A 20,001-nucleotide genomic window follows, 5' to 3' on the forward strand; every position below is an offset into this window, starting at 1 on the left:
TCACAACAGATTCTGATTCTAGCAAATGAACAGGAATGAGGCTCAGAGACACACTTACGCATTCAAACTCTGGGTCTGAAGATATGCATATTATGTAATCATCACATGCACCATGTTAATTTATGACTTCCTTCAGCACTGGTGAACACTCTCAATGTCCTTTTATTCTCTGTCCCAGCACCAACCTTACACACAGTTTTTTTATCATTATTACTATTGATTATTCCAGAAGTGGCTGGTCTGAGCAAATGACATAAGCCAAACTTGAACTTACATTGTGAAAAGTCTAACTCAAAGGATGTGCACAACCAGACTGTTGTGGGATAGCTGACCCAAAAATAAAAAATTCTGTTATCATTTACTCACTCTCATGTTGTTCCAAACCTAACAGCTTGCTTTTCCTCAAGAAAAAAAAAATATTTTGAAAGAAAAATAAATATCTTAGGTTTAATACAATCAAAATCAATGGTTACCAAAATTGTTTGGTTACCAATATTCTTCAAATTATCTTTGTTTGTGACCCAGGACCACAAAAACAGTGTTTAGTAGCACAGGTATGTTTGTAGCAATAGCTAAAAATAAAAATATATACATTTTTCTTTCATGCAAAAAATCATTTGGATAGAAGTAAAGATCATGTTCCATAGATATTTAGTAAATGTCCTGCCATAAATATATCAAAACATAAATTTTGATTAGTAATATGCATTGCTAAGAACTTCATTTGGACAATTTAAAAGGCAAATTTTGCACCCTCAGATTTTCAAATATTTGCACTTGATCAAATATTGTCCTATCATAACAAACCATACATCAATGGAAAGCTTATTTATTCAGCTCTCAATTTAAAAAAAATGTACCCTTATGACTGTTTTTTTGGTCCAAGGTCACAAATGATAACAGAATTAAAATTTTGGGGTGGACCATCTCTTCAATACCGCTTATCAAGAGAAGAAAATAATGTGACAAGAGAAAGGAAAAGGCATCACCACAGCAATCACAGCGTTCTAGTAAATGAAAAATCCTAATCTCATGAGAACTCGCTGCGGATTAGGACGTGTTCCTAAACACCCACCAGTCCCTTAACCCCATCAAATCGTCTCAACTCTCCTGTGCAAATCAAGAATAAATCCCAATTTCCCACGTTACCCCATTACACTGCAGAAACATACAGATCAGATTAGATTAGACTGGATTAGATTACAGTGGATTAGATTAGATTAAATTAGATGGGTCCATCTGCTAAAACCTCAAATTCACAAACACACACATAAATACGCCATGCGCTTCTCTATGTTTTCCCACTTTCATTTTGTCACAAACATAAGCGTGTTAACATTTACACAAGTAGCATCACATTATCATTTTAATCTGTAACTTTACAGGAGTTTCTCCATTTTGTCCTAAGCTAAAGCAGAGCTCATTAAAGAGAAAGTTCAATCATCAAGAGGGACCCAGCCAACTCCATGAGCCCTGTGGTGCGATGTCTGTGTTGTGTGTACGTGCAAACCACAGTTCACATATCCGAGCGCTGTACTTCATGACAGCTCCATCTTCAAAGACCAACCGATCAAAGTTCAAAGCCATAAATGTAATGCTTGACGTCAGTCCACTAAATGGTGCCCACTCAGGAGGTATGTATTTAAATAAAGATGCTCTTTATTTCTTTACCCGTTTCACATGATGCCAATTTGGAAAGGGGGCTGTTCGCAGGAAAGACATGAGAAAAGCTGGCTGAAACAATACAGCAAAGCCACACTGTCTGTCTGAACGTGTGTGTTTATAGGTAAGCTGAGCCAAGAGCGGTAGCAAAGGTCAGGGCATGGAAAGCTGGAGATTGACAGTGTGCTGACAGGGACAGAGGGGCAAGGACTTAAGGTATTAGAGGCCATGTGTGCAGGTATGGCTGGGGACTCAAATTTGAGACCTTGTGTGTGCGCATAGTCATGCAAGTGCTGATGCAAACATAAAGCAGAAGTGATATCAATACATCACTCATAAACAGCAATGAAACACTCCTCTACAATGTCACAATGCACTTTTACAATGGCACTCTCCTTTCCAGCTAATCTTTCTTCCTGAAGCAGAACTTTGCACAAGATCTGCTCCACCGCATACATAAACATACAAAAAAACTAGTGTCCAAGGAAGTATTATTTACAATTTAAAGCATCAGAACTGAAAATTCTAAACTCTGAAACTTGCTGCCTGCCTAGACGTCATTTGTAGGCATCACAGCTGCACTCCTGACACAAAGGCTACATTTACACTACTGTGTTTTTGTTTTTGAAACGCATAACTTTTGCTACAGTTCTGATGCCTGTTGTTTACACAATACGCAGGCGTTTCCAATCCCTTGAAAACAAAGACTTTCGCAAATGCAGCAGACCCTGTTTTAGTTTGAAAACTCTGGGGTTGTGTTTCAGTGTAAATGGACCAAAAATTACACTTTTAGAGTGTGTTCACACTTGTCATGTTTGGTTCAATTGAAGCTAAGTCCGGTTCGATTGCTATGTTAGTGCGTTTCATTTGAGTAAGTGTGAACGCTGCCATCCGAACCCTGGTACACACCAAACAATGGACCAAGACTGCTAAAAAGATTGGTCTCGGTCTGCTTCCAAACAAACTCTGGTGCGGTTCCAAATGAACTGAACTACAAGTGTGAACACACCCTTAAAAATGAAGGCATGGCTGTCCACATTCACTCTACAAATCCTTGACAACTATGTAAACAATAACTCCATGATCATTGTTGTACTCATAGATATGCATAGATAGATGCCGTATTAGCAGCTGTTTCTATGAATGGTCATGTCACATGTGTTTTCAGTTGTGTAGTGTCTGTGGATGGAAATCATTTCTGAAACGCAGTGAAAACACCAGTGTAGACGAAGATCGTTCTTCTTCGTTCTTCATCTTCATGGAACATGATCTTTACTTAATATCCTAATGACTATTGGCATAAAAGAAAAATGTATCACTTTGACCCATACAATGTATTTTTGGCTATTGCTACAAATATAGGTGTGCTTAAGACAGGGTCACATGTGCTTTTTTCATTAGAAAGTCTTCATCTTAAGTTTTAGATCAATTTAATGTATCATTGCTGAATAAAAGTATAACTAAGTATAAATGGCAGTGTAGTTGAGGGAAATGTTAGGGTTGAATTTTTACATTTTCTTTCAGTACTGAAAAGAAGCAGTTACATCTATTTAAGCACCAATAATTTTTAATTAGCATTTACATGTCCTATGAATTGTTTGTGCTTTTAGCTAAGCAACATGCTAACATCAATCTCTACTGAAGTCGAACGTGATTGTTAGTCAAGTCTATTGTGAGTGTCACATGAGCAACTTGTGTTCCATGCATGAGTGACCCTTAACTGAGTTGCTGGACTTGACATATAGTGTTTCCAATCAGTCACTTCGAGGTTTCATTTCAGTTCAAATGCTTCCTTAAAGGGACAATGCATTCAAATTTTACATTTTGGTCAAAACTTAATGGTTTATTTTTTTCCCTCTGAAACTGCTTCAATATTTTTACAGTATGGTAGTCAATTGGATCCAGTGTTGTTTAAATATCTTCTTTTGTTTTCTTCTAAAGAACAAAGTAAGCCACACATGTTTGGAAAACATGAGGGTGAGTACATAGTAACAGAATTTTCCTTTTTGAGTGAACTATCTGTTGTGACCCTGAACCAGAAAACCAGTCCTAAGTAGCAAAGGTATTTTTGTAGCAATAGTCAACAATACATTGTATGGGTCAAAATGATCATTTTTTCTTTTATGACAAAAATCATTAGGATATTAAGTAAAGATCATTTTCCTACCGTAAATATATAAAAACTTAATTTTTGATATCCAATTCTTCAGTTAGACAACTTTAAAGGCAATTTTCTCAATATTTAGATTTTTTGCACCCTCATATTCCAGATTTTCAAATAGTTGTATCATGTGCACATTTATGCTTCTATTCATTTAATTCCTGTTATTCAAATCACCAACTCTTGAAAACTCTTTTCAGAATGTTTTCAGAATCAACTGTCTCTTTAGAAAGTAACTGCTTACACAGACTGCAGACAGCTGACAAGGATTTAAAACAGATCCAGAGAGTCTCATAAGTTCTAATTTTTAGTATCTAGAACTACATCCATTGGCATCAACCTTACTATTAAAGAATCATCTAGGACGAAGGTCAGTCTGGGTTAAATAAAATGCACTTTTTTGCTCCTTTTCTGGGTCTTTCCCTCGCTCCATATCATCATCTATCTCTCCTTGTAATTACACCCTCCACAGACAGCAGTGAGGATAGGATAATGTTCTCCCTGACAACATGCCGTCTGCGCTGGAATCTTTTTTAGGTTTACTGGGAGTCCTGCTCACTTCAGCGTTGAACCTTAAATACCACCTTCTCCGGCAGCTCTGAGATCCCGAGTTTAGCTGACACTGGCTCAGCTCAGTAGGAAGCTGATTAGACCCAAAGTGCTTCACATAGCTACATTGCACAGAATTCTGCGACCGGACCCGACATTTATTGACCTGGTTATGAGTTTCATCACTGCACTTTCAAACTTTTCTCAACGGTCTGTTTAAAAGAAAGATGGATGAGTGAACCAGAGGCACCGGGAACCCTATAAACACCAATGCTGTAGTAGCTGTAAAGCATGCTCTCTTGTTCTGTTTAAAAACACACATGCACTTGCACACAATCCAGCATGTCTTTAAAGAAGCAGTCAGTCGCTGCGTCGTGATTGCAGCGTTGCCATGGAGATCTCTTGTTCGTCCTCCTGCTATCCTCCCTTTTCTTTACCTTTCTAAAGGACAGATCCCTTTCCTCCCTTCCTCATATCTCTCTCTCTCTTTCCATTTCCCCTTTTTTTTACTTTTCTTCGTCCTCTCTTTCTCGCTTGCTGTGGCAAAAGTGAAATTGGGCGTAACATTCCAAGTACAGAGAGTGAAGCCTATCTCTGCCTAGAAAAAGAGAAACTCTTTTTCAACACACACAGATGCGGTTATACACGCCCAGAAAGCGACAGTCACGATGAAGAACTATAAATACTTTACCACCTACACATACACCATCTCTCTCCCTTTCTTTCACACACCAGTGTTTTCTACTAAATTCTGTTTTTTGTTTCAAAGTACATACTAAACAAAAGCATACTAATCCTGGTAGTACATTTCAATGTTTTATTCATTAACATGCTAGCTATTACAACAAAACCTTTGAATGAGTAACTATTTGTTGTAATATAAACATCCAGACAAGTAACAAGTCAAACAGAGCAACTTTTTTGGCTGATTCATAAATTCACTAGATGAAGTCATGATAAAACAAAGTAGCGACAGATATTTTTACTGTATTGTGATGTAACATCTGAGTGTAACTGATAAACGGAAACAGATTGGGCAGGCACTTCTATCCATTGGCTGCTGATTGGACTTTGGGCCCATTTACTTGTGGTCACGTCATGTGTTTTCTTTGATTAGACTATCAGATCATAAAAAGACGACGTGTAGACTCCAGTCCGCTTTAAGAGGGAATTTGAAACACATTCCAGATGCAACTGGATAAGTGTAAATGGATCTGAGGTTGTTAAAGCCACATATCATAAAAAAATAAAAAGCGCGAGAGCGAATTTAAGCTATACCAAAGTAGGAAAGTAACAATATCAAAATCTCACAATAAGATAATATCTCGTAGTCCATAATACAATATCTATTGTGAATTTTTTTTTAAAAATTACATTTTAAAGTTAAATTACTCTATCTAATGCACTTTGAGAGTTAAAAAATTAAGAGCTCTAACCCATGTTCTTAACTAAGAAAGTGTAAGTCAGAAAAAAGTCAGTGAATTAACTTGTACCTGAATTTTAAAGGGGACTCAACTCTCTTTTTATTTATGGCCTACTGTCTCAGTGGAAATTATATTCACACTAATTAGAATATAATAACAATAATAATAATAATAATAATAACAACATTTTATAGTATTGTTATTCCTATTACAGCAATAGCGATATATTGTAAAACAATTGCACTGTAAAATAAATGAAAATGAATATTTCATAGGTGTATTATTTTTGTTTTACACTACAGTAACGAAATTACAATACTTCTTTCCTAATTTCTACAGTTGAAAGAGATATTTTGAATTTGGACTGCAGTAACGTTACCCATTTAAACCGCTTGCTGTCAGCTATTCATACTGCACTTTTAAAGCAGTTCACTTCCAGAACAAAAATGTACAGATAATGTACTCATCCCCTTGTCATCCAAGATGGTTACGTCTTTCTTTCTTCAGTTGTGAAGTAATTTGTTTTTTTGAGGAAAACATTTCAGGATTTCTCTCCATATAACAGACTTCTTTGGTGCCCCTGAGTTTGAACTTCCATAAAGCAGTTTAAATGTTGCTTTAAAGGACTCTAAATGATCCCAGCCCGAGGAAGAATGGTCTTATCTAGCAAAACGATTGGTTAATTTCCAGAATTGTACAATTTATATACCTAACTTCAAACGCTCGTCTTGTCTAGCTCTGCATGAACTCTGTGTATTCCAGTTCAAGACAGTTAGGGTATGTCGAAAAACTCCCATCTCATTTTCCAACCGTTTTACCTTTTTTTGTAAAGGGCGTTTGACCTTCTTTGCATGTTCACTCTGTAAACACTGGGTCGGTACTTCTGCAGCAATGTAGGACATTTTGAGCGTTTAAGGTTAAAAACTATATCAATTATATCACTAGATAAGACCCTTCTTTCTCGGCTTTGAAGCTGCATTTAAACTGCATTTTGAAAGTTCAAACTCAGGGGCACCATAGAAGTCCATTATATGGAGAGAAATCCTGATATGTTTTCCTCAAAAAACTATTTCTTTACGACTGAAGAAAGAAAGACATGAACATCTTGGGTGACGAGGGGGTGAGTACATTATCTGTCAATTTCTGTTCTGGAAGTGAATTACTCAATATTCAGCATCGCGTCTTTGCATTTCCAACAGTCATCTTTAATAAAAGGGGTTAAACCCTAAACACTTTCACGAGTGCTGACGACGGTCTCTTAACTTTTGCAGATAAATAAAACACAGCACATATCTGTTGCCGTTTATGATGTGGTTCAATTATAATTTTTATGAAGCTACGAGAATACTGAACCACTGATGTCACACAGTCATTTTAACAATGTCCTTACTAATGTCAGCTGCGTTGCTGTCTAAGCAAAAATCAAAAATATCTTAATTTGTGTTGAGAAGATAAATGAAGGTCTTATGGGTTTGGAACCACACGAGAGTGAGTAATTAATGATAGAATTTTAATTTTCGAGTGAACTATTGCTTTAAATGAAGTCCAGCATAAAATATTTGAACATTAAAAGGTCAAACTAAAATTTTAAAATGATACAAATACACAGATTAATCATTTATAATAAGATCTATAACATTTACATCAAGATGAACAGTGGATGTTCATTTCTTGCGAACTTTAACTTGTTCATTAAAGAAATCAATTCATAGGAGTTATTCATAAGTGAATCATGCTTCACTAGTCATGCTGAATGTTTGGTTATGCAGAAGGCAACAATTATGTAATACAAAACTGCTTTGACCTGTTTTTCAGTTGCATGAGAGATTGAAATGAAAAAAAGAAGGAAAGGAAGGAAACAAAGGATTGGCAGAAGGAAAAAGAAAATCTAGGTAGCAAAGAATGAAATTTAAGGAAATAGAAAGATGGATAGATGGATGGACAGACAAATGCAGAAATGTTTCATAAACACCACAACATTTGGGTGTTTCTCACACCAAACCAGTCAGACATAACATACAAAGGAAGAAAAGCACGGATGAACTGACGGACGGATGAATGGCGGACAGGGCCTGCAGGTAACGCATGGGGCTGTAAATCCCACACTGCCTCTATTTAAAACTAGAGTCTGGAGGCAGCCAAGGGCACAAACAGAGAGCAGATGGAGTGTCTCTCTCACTCTCCCTCTTCTTCATCACACCTCTCCCCTCACTTCTCCAGATCGTCCTATGTCAGGAAACTGTCAACAGTGAATAAATAATCCTGATATTAATATGCTCTCCCTCAATGCGCAGCAGCAATTCCTCTGGGATGTAAAGCCCCACAGGGTGGCCAGCTCTTTCCGGAACACTACAGGGTGTGGTTTACACCCTTCTGCCCACATGGAGCATAGACATTAAACAAATACACCTCTAGTGACTGTTTACCTGAGCTGAGCTTGAAAAACATGTTCAGAGAAAGACTGAGACTAAGAAAAGAAAACATGATACCAAAGGGAAACCTGTAGAGAGCTGAGAAAAAATAAATCGTGGGAGAAACGACAACTGATTCTGAACACTTCAGATACTGAAAGCACTTTTTGTTTATTGCTTGATTACAAGATGGGAATCGGACTGGATAGTGAGCTGCCTGAAACATTTAACATCATAAATGTGTAAAATTTTGCCACATGAAACAAAAGCACAAACACAAAAAATGTGCTGAGGTACAAACAAATCAGTTCTCAAAAAACAAGCATTGACTGTTTTTCCTCAACACACACACCCCAACATGACGTCAAGCTCCTGAAATCAGAGAGAAGGCCTCGGCACTCCCTTTAGTCAACTTCACACCCAGTGCAACTGGAAAGGCCTGTTTACACACACACACACTCGCACAGAGTGTTTTAGACTCTGGACTTGATCTCAATACGGTGACTCCATGCTTGGTGTCGTAAAAAATGCAAAGCCGTGTGTAAATGTGAGCCCTGTTCGAGCTGCTGAAGGTCAGGGAGCTAAACAGGGTTTATAGTCTGCTGTGATCACAGTCTCAAATTAAGCTCGATTTTTAGCCAACCTCATGTTCTCAAACTTTGCAATTTCTGCCAGTATTCAAATACCTCCCCACGAAAGGTAAATCTAGTCTCTTGGTTTTTTTTTTTTAGGATTATTTCATTTGTTTGGGTGTGGCAGTTTCACAGATATGTCAATGGAAAAGTTAATCTCAGCTCAGAGGATGAGGTGGTTGCCATCTTTGAATATTTCCTACAGTGTAATAGTTCTACTGCCTTACCCATCATATATTTTACACAACTGCCAAGTGAATAGATCACTAATAATAGACTCAATAATGCAAATAAAGAGAATAGAATAAATAAACTATTACAAAACAAGTACCAGAGGTCAACCTAACGATGCCCATCCCAATATTTCAGTTTCTTGCACAGACCGATCGTGATGTCTTAAGACCTCAACGTATCGTCACGAGTAGGGGTGGGTATCGTTTGAATTTTATCGATTTCGATTCCGATTCCGATTCCACTTATCGATTCCGATTCTTTTCGATTCCCAGTTTCGATTCCGATTTAGTAAAAAAAAAAAAAAAAAAAACAAACACAAAAGTCAAACATTAATATATTAAACATGTTTATTTTCAGTGCTAGATTGCAACATATTATTTTATCACAGGGGTTCTCAACCTTTTTTATATCAGGGCCCCCTTCTTCTCGGGTCAGTTTTGCAAGGCCCCCCTATGCCTGACATTTCCTCTAAAGGTGTTTATTTTTTAACCTTTTTTATTAACCTAAACATTAGTTTTGCCTTTTTATTTTTCTCCTGCATGTTATAAAAAAAATCAAACAAACTTTAAATTAAAGCTATACTTTTGAAAATCCTCTGCTCTAACTTTTTAACATGAATACACATATACAGATTTAAAGCACCTAAATTATTTAATTCAGACATTCTTCACAACTTCAGAGTACTCTTTCTTAAGTGACTGAATATCTACTGTTTGTATTTATTATAAAATAAACATATACATGAAAAATACAGTAAATACATTGTAAATCTGTTTATGCTGGTGCTCATATGTGCTTAAACACCACTGACCCTTACGATCCACCTCTATGGGTAAGCATTCATTATAAAAAACTCACAGGACATTCATTTTGAAAACTATGCAAATATTTTGAAATTTCACGCAAAAATACTATGGATCAGAGCACCGAAAGCATGAATAGTTTGTGAATCAACAGCGGACTTATGCGTGCCTAATGTACGACTCCGATATACAAGAATGAATACATTAGGTATGCGCGAGTTCGTTACTATTACTCTGGTCATCTTTGCCTTAACATTACCGGGAGGGTTTGTTTCATGCAGCCAAGAGATAAAGTAGATACCTGTCTTCCCGCGGGGGTATAAGTGACTTTTATGTGGGCTTTTGCGGGACGAAATAACATATATTCCTTCTGGAGTGGGCGGGCGCAGGACTAAAATCCGTCCCTTGCAGATCTCTAAGATGAAGTTTGCGTGCAGCGGTAGATTTGTCTTCGGTTTTTACAAAGCGTAGACACACTTTTAAACGCTTACCGTGATCCATCTTTTCGACTGATGTTTACATTACCACGTAAAGTCCTGGCAGATTGCACGCGCGGAAGGTCCTGGCAGATCACTAGATGGAAAAAATGCAACCAGGAATCGAAACGAGGAATCGAAATTTTAATATTATAACAAGTATCCGATTCTTTATCTTAAGTATCCGATTCCAGAATCGGAATCGATTTTCGATTCCCAACCCTAGTCACGAGCCACAGGATTTAATTTGGTGTTTGTCTGTGTATGTTTTTTTCACTCTTAAAGATTTGGTAACCATTGGTTGCCATTATATGACTGACAGACTGCAACAGTTTGAGTTAAAAAGCTTTGTGTTCTACTGAAGAAACAAAGTCACCTACATCTTGGATGCCTTGGGGGTGAGCAGATAAACATCAAATTTTAATTTTTGGGTGAACTATCCATTTAAGGTACAAAAAACAAATAGTTTTTCAAATATCTGCCTGAGAGTTTTGTGACCTTCTATTATTACAGCAATAAACTAAATACGCTACTAAATGTACAACTGAAATTTGAACATTCATTACTAAAACAAACAGTGTCTAAACACAGGTTGTGGCATGGGCAGGTATGTTGTTGACGCCCACTTGAATGATTTATTACGCATGCAATTGAATTTACTCACCTGTTGCACACTGATGGCAGCCAAATGTTACATTGAAAGCCTGCAAAGAAGCTGTGATTTCATGTCTTTGGGCGCTTTCACATTTAAGCTTTTTGTGACTTGATCATGGGGTTTGTTTGATTAGTGTGAAAGCTTCACCATATCAAGAGAGACTGTGTTTCTCTTGAGGCAGCTTTGCTTGATGTGAACAACAGTATGGTTCACTTTTGGTATGAAACTAATCTAGTCAGGATGTGAATCACTACTGATCATCTATGTTTTATGAGAGTGTGGTATGTTACCACATAAAAATGAACGTGGGATGTCTGTGGACAAAGAAAGAAATTACATTTTTTAATAGAGATATGGCTAAAGTTTCTTTATAGCAAGTGACTTCACTCTGTAAAAATTATAGTAGCTATCTTATATGTAGGCAATAGGTAAACAAAGACTACAATTTAAATAAACACTACCAAGCAAGTGTTTTTGAACAGTAAGATTATGTTTTTTTAAAGAAGTCTCTTCTGCTCACCAAGGCTGCATTTATTTGACCCAGAGTACAGCAAAATCAGTACTATTCTGAAATAGCTTTACTATTTAAAATAGCTGTTTTCTATTTGAACATATTTTAAAATGTAATTTATTCCTCTGATTTCAAAGCTGAATTTTTAGCATCACTACTCCAGTCACATGATCCTTTAGAAATCATTCTAATATTCTGATTTGCTGCTCAAAAAACATGCATTATTATTATTATTATTATTAATCTTATTTTGAAAAGAGCTGAGTTCATTTTTTAGGTTTCAGTTCAGAAGAACAGCATTTGTCTGAAAAAAGAATCATTTGCAATATTATAAATCTAAAACATATATAAGTCTTTATCACTATCATTTCTATAATTTTACTGTTTTTGCAATAGTTTGGATCAAATAAATGCAGGCTCGGCAAAATCTTACTGTTCAGAAACGTTTGACTGGTAGTGTATTTCAATCAAATCTGCCAACAATGGTATCATACAATTCAGGGCCAGCAAATGAGCATGTGCGTTCTACAGTAAACAAACACACAATGCCTTTAGTAAAAAGGTCATTGTTTCTCGTAACTGAAAGACAAGACTTTCTTTTCTAGAGTTGCCATATTGAATATTATGTTTTCTTTCATTCATTTTTCCATCTCTTCCTCTTTATACTTCCTGTGATAATTATTAAAATAAGTTCTTTGTGCTTAAAGGGATAGTTCACCCAAAAATGAAAATTCTGTCATGAATTACTCATCCTCACGTTGTTTAAGATATTTTTGATGAAATCCGAGAGCTTTCTGAGTCTGCGTAGAAAGCAATACAACTGAAATGTTCCCAGACCCAAAAAAAGTGGTAAGGACATTGGTAAAATAGTATATGTGACATTAGTCGTACAAAGTTACAAGAATACAAATAACAACTTTATTTAACAAACATTTTACTTCCCTGTGTCACCATCTGCCGCCATTATCAAGAGTGCCACGTAGGGATGTGCGGTATACCGGTACTGTGAAAATACCGGTATTTATTTTTTTTAAACGGTACAATATCAAAAGTTTGCTCAGTTCGGTATTTCATCCGCTGTTCCGATTTTCACCACTATGCGGCAGTGTTCCGCAAACTAGCGTAAAACCGGCAAGCGTGATAACAGACAAACGGCAATGGGTCACACAGATGAAACGCGCTCTGCAGCGGTCAAAGGAGCTAGCAAAAAAAATGAAGACTGAAAAGATATTTATATCTGAATGTGAACCCATTTTATTCAGTCCCAAAATCACAATCCAACCTGTATCCTCTACTCTGTTGGGTTTTTTGTTGTTGTTGTTGCATTCTGGTTGCATTCACATTTTCTTTGTGATAAAGACTGAAAATATGTGACCCTGGACCACAAAACCAGTCATTAGCTTACATTTTACAAAACTGAGGTGTATATATCACATGAAAGCTGAATAAATAAGCTTTCTATTGATGTATGGTTTGTCAGGATAGGACAATATTTGGCCGAGATAAAACTATTTGGAAATCTGGAATCTGGGGGTGCAAAAAAAATCAAAATACTGAGAAAATCACCTTTAACGTTCTCCAAATTATGTTCTTAACAATGCATATTACTAATAAAAAAATACATTTTGATATATTTATAGTAGAAATTTTACAAAAAATCTTCATGGAACATGATCTTTACTTAATTTCCTAACGATTTTTGGCATAAAAAAAAATTAAATAATTTGACCCATAAAATGTATTTTTGGCTATTGCTACAAATATACCCCAGCACCTTAAGACTGGTTTTGTGGTCCAGGGTCACATATATTAAGAGATTAATTTATTTTAATTAGATCTCTTCAGTTTTGTTTCTTCTAAAATCAAAATTGTAGTTTTTATTATTTTTTTTGTAACAATTTCTTTGCACAGTTGTTCATAGAGTTTTCAATTCACCTATATTTGCCTGTTTCTTTTTTTTTTTTTTTTTTTACCTATGGTATCGATTTGGTATCGATACCAAGGTATTAGATCCTAGTATCGTACCGAAGTCAAAATTGTGGTATCGAGCCATCCCTAGTGCCACGACACATGTGCATTACTTTGCCGTCTATGCAGGGTCAGAAAGCTTTTGGATTTCATCAAAAATATTAATTTGTGTTCCGAAGATGAACGAAGGACTTATAGATTTGGAAAGACATGAGGGTAAGTTATTCATGACAGAATTTTCATTTTTGGGTGAACTATTCAAGCATGGTTGGTGAGTGGTAAACTACAGCTCTAGCATTCATAAAGAAACAATTTTGTGAATTCATCACATTGATAAATGAAAAAACCCTCACTATTTCTGCTGCTATTAATTGTTAAATCGATTGACTTCTAGGCCAATTCATTTGCTCATATCGCTATATAAATGAATTAGAACATATCTGAAAAGACACAGCAAGACACTCTAATGTGGTCAGATCACTGTATTGTGGGGCTTCCCTGCAGCCATATAAGGGTTCAGGACCTGAATGAGAGCTATTTCCACAGAGCTGATTACATGCTGATGTTCTGTCTAGTAATTTATCAGTAATGACAGTGAGCCTAACGTCATGCTATCCACCCCTTGAGATTTAACCACACCTAATCCCTTCATAGAAGCTGAGAACATGTGGATGCAGTTCAATATCTTGTGGTGACTTAAAATGATGTAGAAAAGTTCTTAAGATCAAACTGTAAGTTCACAAAGACTGACGATGAAAAAACAAACAAAGTTACTAAGATGGCAGTGGCACCCATACTTTATGACTTCATAACCTGCTCTTTCACCTGCATTTTCCTATTCTTCTCTATGTCAATACTGGCTTTTGTTTGTGTATATAAAACATGGATAAAACTAAAATCAATTGAAAACAAGTGTGGGAAGGAATGTGTTTATAGAAACCACATCTAAAAGATGTTTTCATTTTCTTCAGCGATGATAGAGGCAGTGGAGTCATTACATATTTGCTATTTATGATATTGTAATCTATCAGAATTGAAACATTGAGAGTCATGTTCCACTCCGGATGCAACAACAAGAGCTACTGAAACGACAAGATGATGCCATTTTAAAAAAAGCATTTGCATATGATTTATAAATCCAGGAATTACTATAATCTGTCGCTTGCCTGACATCCTTACAGATGACAGGATGATGGATTGTTTATATCCAAGCATCTCAAAAGATTACATACCTGCAGTGCTATCTAGTCCTTGTAGATCAGCTTTGACTGACTGGATAATATCAGGATTACTACTTTCACATACATAACAAACTGCTGGCATTTAAAAAAAAAAAAAGGTTTTTATTCCGGTGAAATGATCTGCCTAGTGGAGCGATAAGTGCTAATGGAGTAAATCACTGCAGTGGAAAACTGTGAGTCTTTGAGACTGATCAGGGTCAGCGGACCCGACAGAGATCTTTGCTACTATGGAGGATGTCCAAACAAAGCACACCAGACTGAACAGCACAGAACACATTTGGAGGACTTCACCAAGATGTGAGCTATAAAACCAGGCAGGTGCAAAGACATTTCAGGCAAAAAGATTATTTGCTCATTTAGCATTTAAAGGGATAGTTCAACCAAAAACGGAAGTACGTACACATAGCTGGTTACCATAGCCAAAAGCTACCAAAACACCTCATCAAGAGCTTCATAAAACTTTAAAATCAACATGAAGCATGTAGTATTTCCAAGTGACACAGCATATTCAAGTTGGTGTTCCATATTAGAATTAAGTCAGACTAAACAAGAATTTGCAATCGATTGTGGACTACTCCTGAAACAATGCAGGGACTCACTTTTGAGTGGGCCTTTCAGATGGGATGTGGAAAATGAAAGTCAATGTTACCCTCAAGAGCATCTTGATGTATCCCACCAAATGGCAATTTCTCAAATCACACAATCAAAAATGTGCAATAGTTGTTTTTAGCGGTTTACCGATACACAGTTGAAGTCAAAAGTTTTAAGCACAATGCAGTAAGAGCCAGAATTTGAAGATCAGGGTAAATGTAACTTATTTTGTCTTCTAGGAAACATGCAAGTATCTTTTGTAGCTTCTGAAGGGCAGAACTAAATGAAAAAAGATATAAATTCTGTTCAAAAGTTTACACCCCTGGCTCTAAATACATTGTGTGTCCTTTTAAAGCATCAGTGAGCATTTGAACCTTCTGTAATAGTTGCAGACCCTGAGTTGTCCTCAGTGTGAAAAGATGGATCTCAAAATCATAGTCATTGTTGAAAAAGGGTTCAAATACACAAAAAAGCTGAAAAAACAAAGAATTTTTGGTTTTGATTTTGTATGATTTTGCAAGGTGTATGTAAACTTTCAACTTGAACTGTTTTGCCAATGCTCATATACTGGCAAATATTTCGCTTTTTTTTTTAAATATAGGCATGACTTCTTAGTTTTTGAATGTAAATGTAAGTCTCTGAATATCTAATAAATAAACTGAATACTTTATTGCATTATAGTGTTTTTATAGTGTTTATCAAATTCAAATTTTTGTCATTGATTCATTTTTAAATTATTTACTTAGTAGCCTATTTTGAAAATTTGTATTTTGTAAAATAAATATAAATGTGCTATTTATCATTAAATTAAACAATGTGACATCATACACTGTATATAGGCCTAATATCGGCCATCCTGCTCTCATATCGGCAATGGCCAGTTAAAAAATCCATATAAATCCGCTAGAACCTTTATTACATTAGCACAGAATTACTGCATTATCCAACAAATGCCTAAAACAAAGCCTGTGTGGCTATTAGTTAAAATTACCTGGCCGGCACGCAGTTTACATGACGTCAGCTGAAAATACATTTCAGAGACAGCAGCTTTATAATTTTATATAACATTTTCCCGTCTGACACAACATGCACTGATTAATTGTGCACAGTATGACCAAAATGCATTTATTAAAGAAGCAAATAGAGCCTGTTTTTATTGTATGTTAACTCCACGTACACAGAGTACCTAATCCACATAATTTCGCTAAAACATCAAAATGCAGAGGTCAGAGGATGGAAACAGGTGAAGGCCTTTTCTCTCTCTCTCTAAATCTGTGTTAGTGGGGTCTGGGATTTCAGGGATCTGTAACACAAACCTGTGGTGTCAGGTCACAGTATCAGCAAGGTGACACACTGAGTTACTAAGGACAAGGAAACCCTGTGTTAACACTTATTGAGGTGGTGTGCCTTTCAGACATGGATGCCATAAAGCTGTGGAACAGAGTCATAGGCCGAACAGGCCACAATTCAGAACAAACATGAAAAGTTCTATGGGAAAAAAAAAACATGTTTTTGTGACCCATGTATATTAAAATGAGAGTAAGTGACAGATAAAATTACGGAAGATACAAAACGCGGTCCAAGTCACAAACATAAACACATTGTTCCAAGCCCAATCTTTTTTATGCAAAGCATCCTCAACCACCCCAATGGATAATGCAAAATAATAACACATTTTCATACCTCTCCTCCTACATAGCAGGCTGAAACTCACCCACAACCTCACTAGTATGATTAACACCAATGATTCACTGCTCACACTCTTCCTCTGCTAAAACAGACACACTCTGAAGAAGGGTTAGAGATCTCAGAGAGGGCATCCAGAGATCTGGACAAGGATATAAAGTCCTTCGCTTTTCATTAAGCCACTTAACAGAAAACACACACGTTAGTGCTGCCTGTATTGTATGAAGCTCAGTCAGCATTAGTCACACTGGCATGAGTTATTAATGAGCACTGAATCTGTCCTCCTCCTCCTCACTCTGAATGGCTCAATTTTCTGTCCTCTGGCACCCGCACCGCAATCTGTGCCTTATCACATCGAGAGGGGCAAGGCTGGCTATTCTCACTGCCTGTGGTCTTCATGGTTCCCAAATTGAATGCACTACCTATTAACTGATTTTCCCTATAGACTAGTGGTTCTTAACCTGTTAGCACATTTGAATTTCCTTCCTTCTTTTTTTTTTTTTGTTTACAAAAATTAGGAGTGCCCATAGATTAAAATAAATACCTAAAAGAATTATAATTAAAAATAATTGCACTTAATCTCAAATTTGAATTGTTTTATCTTATTTAAAAGTTTTATTTTATTTTATTTTAAATCATCTTGAAACCTCCTAGGAAGTTTTAATTTATAGAAATGATCAGAAGCCACACATTAAAATAATCTAAAGAACTAAAATAATTCATTAAAATGTAAATAATTAAACTGTTTAATTACAGAAGTCTGGAGGCAAGTTGAATTTGTAGTTTAGCTTATTAAAGCTTGTTTTATTTTAAAACATTTCAAGTCATGTTGAAAACTTTATTAATTTACAGAAATTAGGAGTGCCCACAGATTAAAATAAGAAAAAAAGATAATTCAAATTAAAGAACAATTGTTGAATTCCAAAAGTTAAGAAGTTAAGAGTTGAATTAAAATACTTTTTAAACTTACAGATATTATTAGTGTCCGCATTGTGAAATAAGTATCTAATATAATTATAAAAATAATAAAAATAATTAAATTGTTAAATTTCAGAAGTATAGGGGTCATATAAAATGTAAAAAATCTTGATTTTTAGTTTAGCCTATTAAAGCTTCTTTTATTTTAAAACATTTCAAGTCATCGTGAAAGCTTGTAAAATAAGTAACTAAAATATTTTTCAATAAAATAATGAAACAGTTGAATTCCAGAAGTGTGGGTGTGATTTTAAACAAAAACCCTGATTTTTAGTTTAACTTAAAGCTTGTTTTAAGTCATTCATTTTAAGTCATCTTGGACATTTGCTTTATTGATTTACAGAAATGAGAAATGACCAGAGGTTAAGAGGTGAATTAAAATAAGAAACAATTAGATATTTTTTTATTGTTAAAGCTTGCTTTTTAGCATTTTAGGTCACCTTGAGGCCTCCTTTATAGATATTAACAGTGTCCACATATTAAAATCAGTAAGTAAAATTATATGTAGAATCAAAATAAATAGTTGAATTTCAGGTTAATGGGTGAATTGCAATAAGAAATATCTTCATATTGTTAAGCTCATTTTGTCTAATTTAACATTTGAATGTTTACTAAGGCTCCACAGTGGGCCCCGGCTCCTTGGTTGAGAACCACTGCTATAGATGGGTCTAAACTCTTTTGTTAACTTCATCAGCATTTGCTTGACTCACTGTTGCTGAGAGGACATTGACTATTAGTTTAAGGAATAAATAGGTTTTTCAATTTATCCACTGAACAAAATGACTTGCCATAAAGACATGGTAAAATTAGCCATAAAAGGCACCAGATTTACAACATCTACAGAGAGGAACATGAAAGTAGCCTTGACAAGCCTATCAATTAAAAGTTATGGGAAGTCACGTTGAGTCAGGGAAACTCTTCCTGAACTAACTTGTTTTTTTTTTTTTTCTTTCAGTTTGTAGCCTAACAAGCTTGAGGGAAATACAGTTCAATAGAAAAGCGAGCATGACGTCATTCCCAACAACAAACACACATTCAAACGTACGTACTAGTTTCTGTGTGAAGATATGTCTCACCTGGCTGGATGAATTCTCTATAACACCTACTCCTTGAGGCCGGGTTGACATTTTCGCCCAGGGATTCTCAAAAGGGGGAAATATAAATATGGAAAATCGCTTTCAGTGGTTGACAAGCATTTATAAGCTTGTCGTTAGAGGCTATAAGTCTGTTCTGACAGAAGTAATCAGTGTTGCTAGCTAGCCTGAACTAGCCACGCAGACAGAGATCAACAAGTTGAAGCCCAACATCAGTCCATATGTGGAGAAAAAAAAGTTTTGAGGTCTCCAGTTGAAAATAAACAGCAGGTCCTTGAGGAGGATTTATGAAGGATTTGAAGTCTTCTCGGTGAGACTAACATGGAGCTCACTTAACGTTACATTTATATTTGCGAGGGTTTAAAAGCAATTAATATCCTCCCAGCTCTTAAAAATGACAGTCGTAGAGAATGAGGACACGAAAAGGAAAAGGGTCTCTCAGCGAGCGATATGAAGTGTTAGGCCAACGAAAAATCACAATTTTACCGACCTTCAAAAACAAGTGTCAACAAAAGGTGAAAATACCTCAACCGTCAGTTTGAGATAAACGAAACAAACGGCGCTTGACTGAACACGGATGTGAAGAAAAGCAACCGTGAGTGCTAATAATGAAGCGCTGGCAAACGTAAGGTGGATTTCAAAAAAAATTATCAATCCCGAAAACCCCTCATGATCCACAAAACCGTCTTCCGCCACTCACTGGATCCCGGTGACAAACGGTTCCTGAATGAAAGGAAGCGTCTGAGGGCTCGCGTCCAAAGGCAAACATCCACAGTCAGGTAGTAAAATCCATGATTGGCTTCGGGGCTGTGGTGAAACGGGTTTCAGTGGAGGCGGATCGGTGTCGTACTGCGGCCGAGCTGCTCAAACGCTCGTGCCTGATACCGGAACAAGCGCGAAAGGCAACATGGCCGATCTCCGGAGCGAG

The 20,001-nt window shown here is 36.2% G+C and overlaps 1 protein-coding gene across 5 annotated transcripts in view; it reads right to left on the reverse strand.

The window, feature by feature from the left end:
• The window catches only part of mark2b (MAP/microtubule affinity-regulating kinase 2b), a 61,370-nt gene extending 41,383 nt beyond the window's left edge, over positions 1 to 19,987 (reverse strand). For all 5 annotated transcript variants that reach the window (XM_073836275.1, XM_073836278.1, XM_073836276.1 and 2 more), the window contains exon 1: positions 19,056 to 19,987. In XM_073836275.1, the coding sequence (XP_073692376.1) occupies positions 19,056 to 19,106 (51 nt within the window). In that variant the 5' untranslated portion in view covers positions 19,107 to 19,987. The remainder of the gene's footprint in view (positions 1 to 19,055) is intronic.
• Between the last annotated feature and the right edge of the window lie 14 nt (positions 19,988 to 20,001).

The sequence above is a fragment of the Garra rufa genome, chromosome 3, assembly GCF_049309525.1.
Source record: "Garra rufa chromosome 3, GarRuf1.0, whole genome shotgun sequence".
Taxonomy (NCBI): Eukaryota; Metazoa; Chordata; class Actinopteri; order Cypriniformes; family Cyprinidae; genus Garra; species Garra rufa.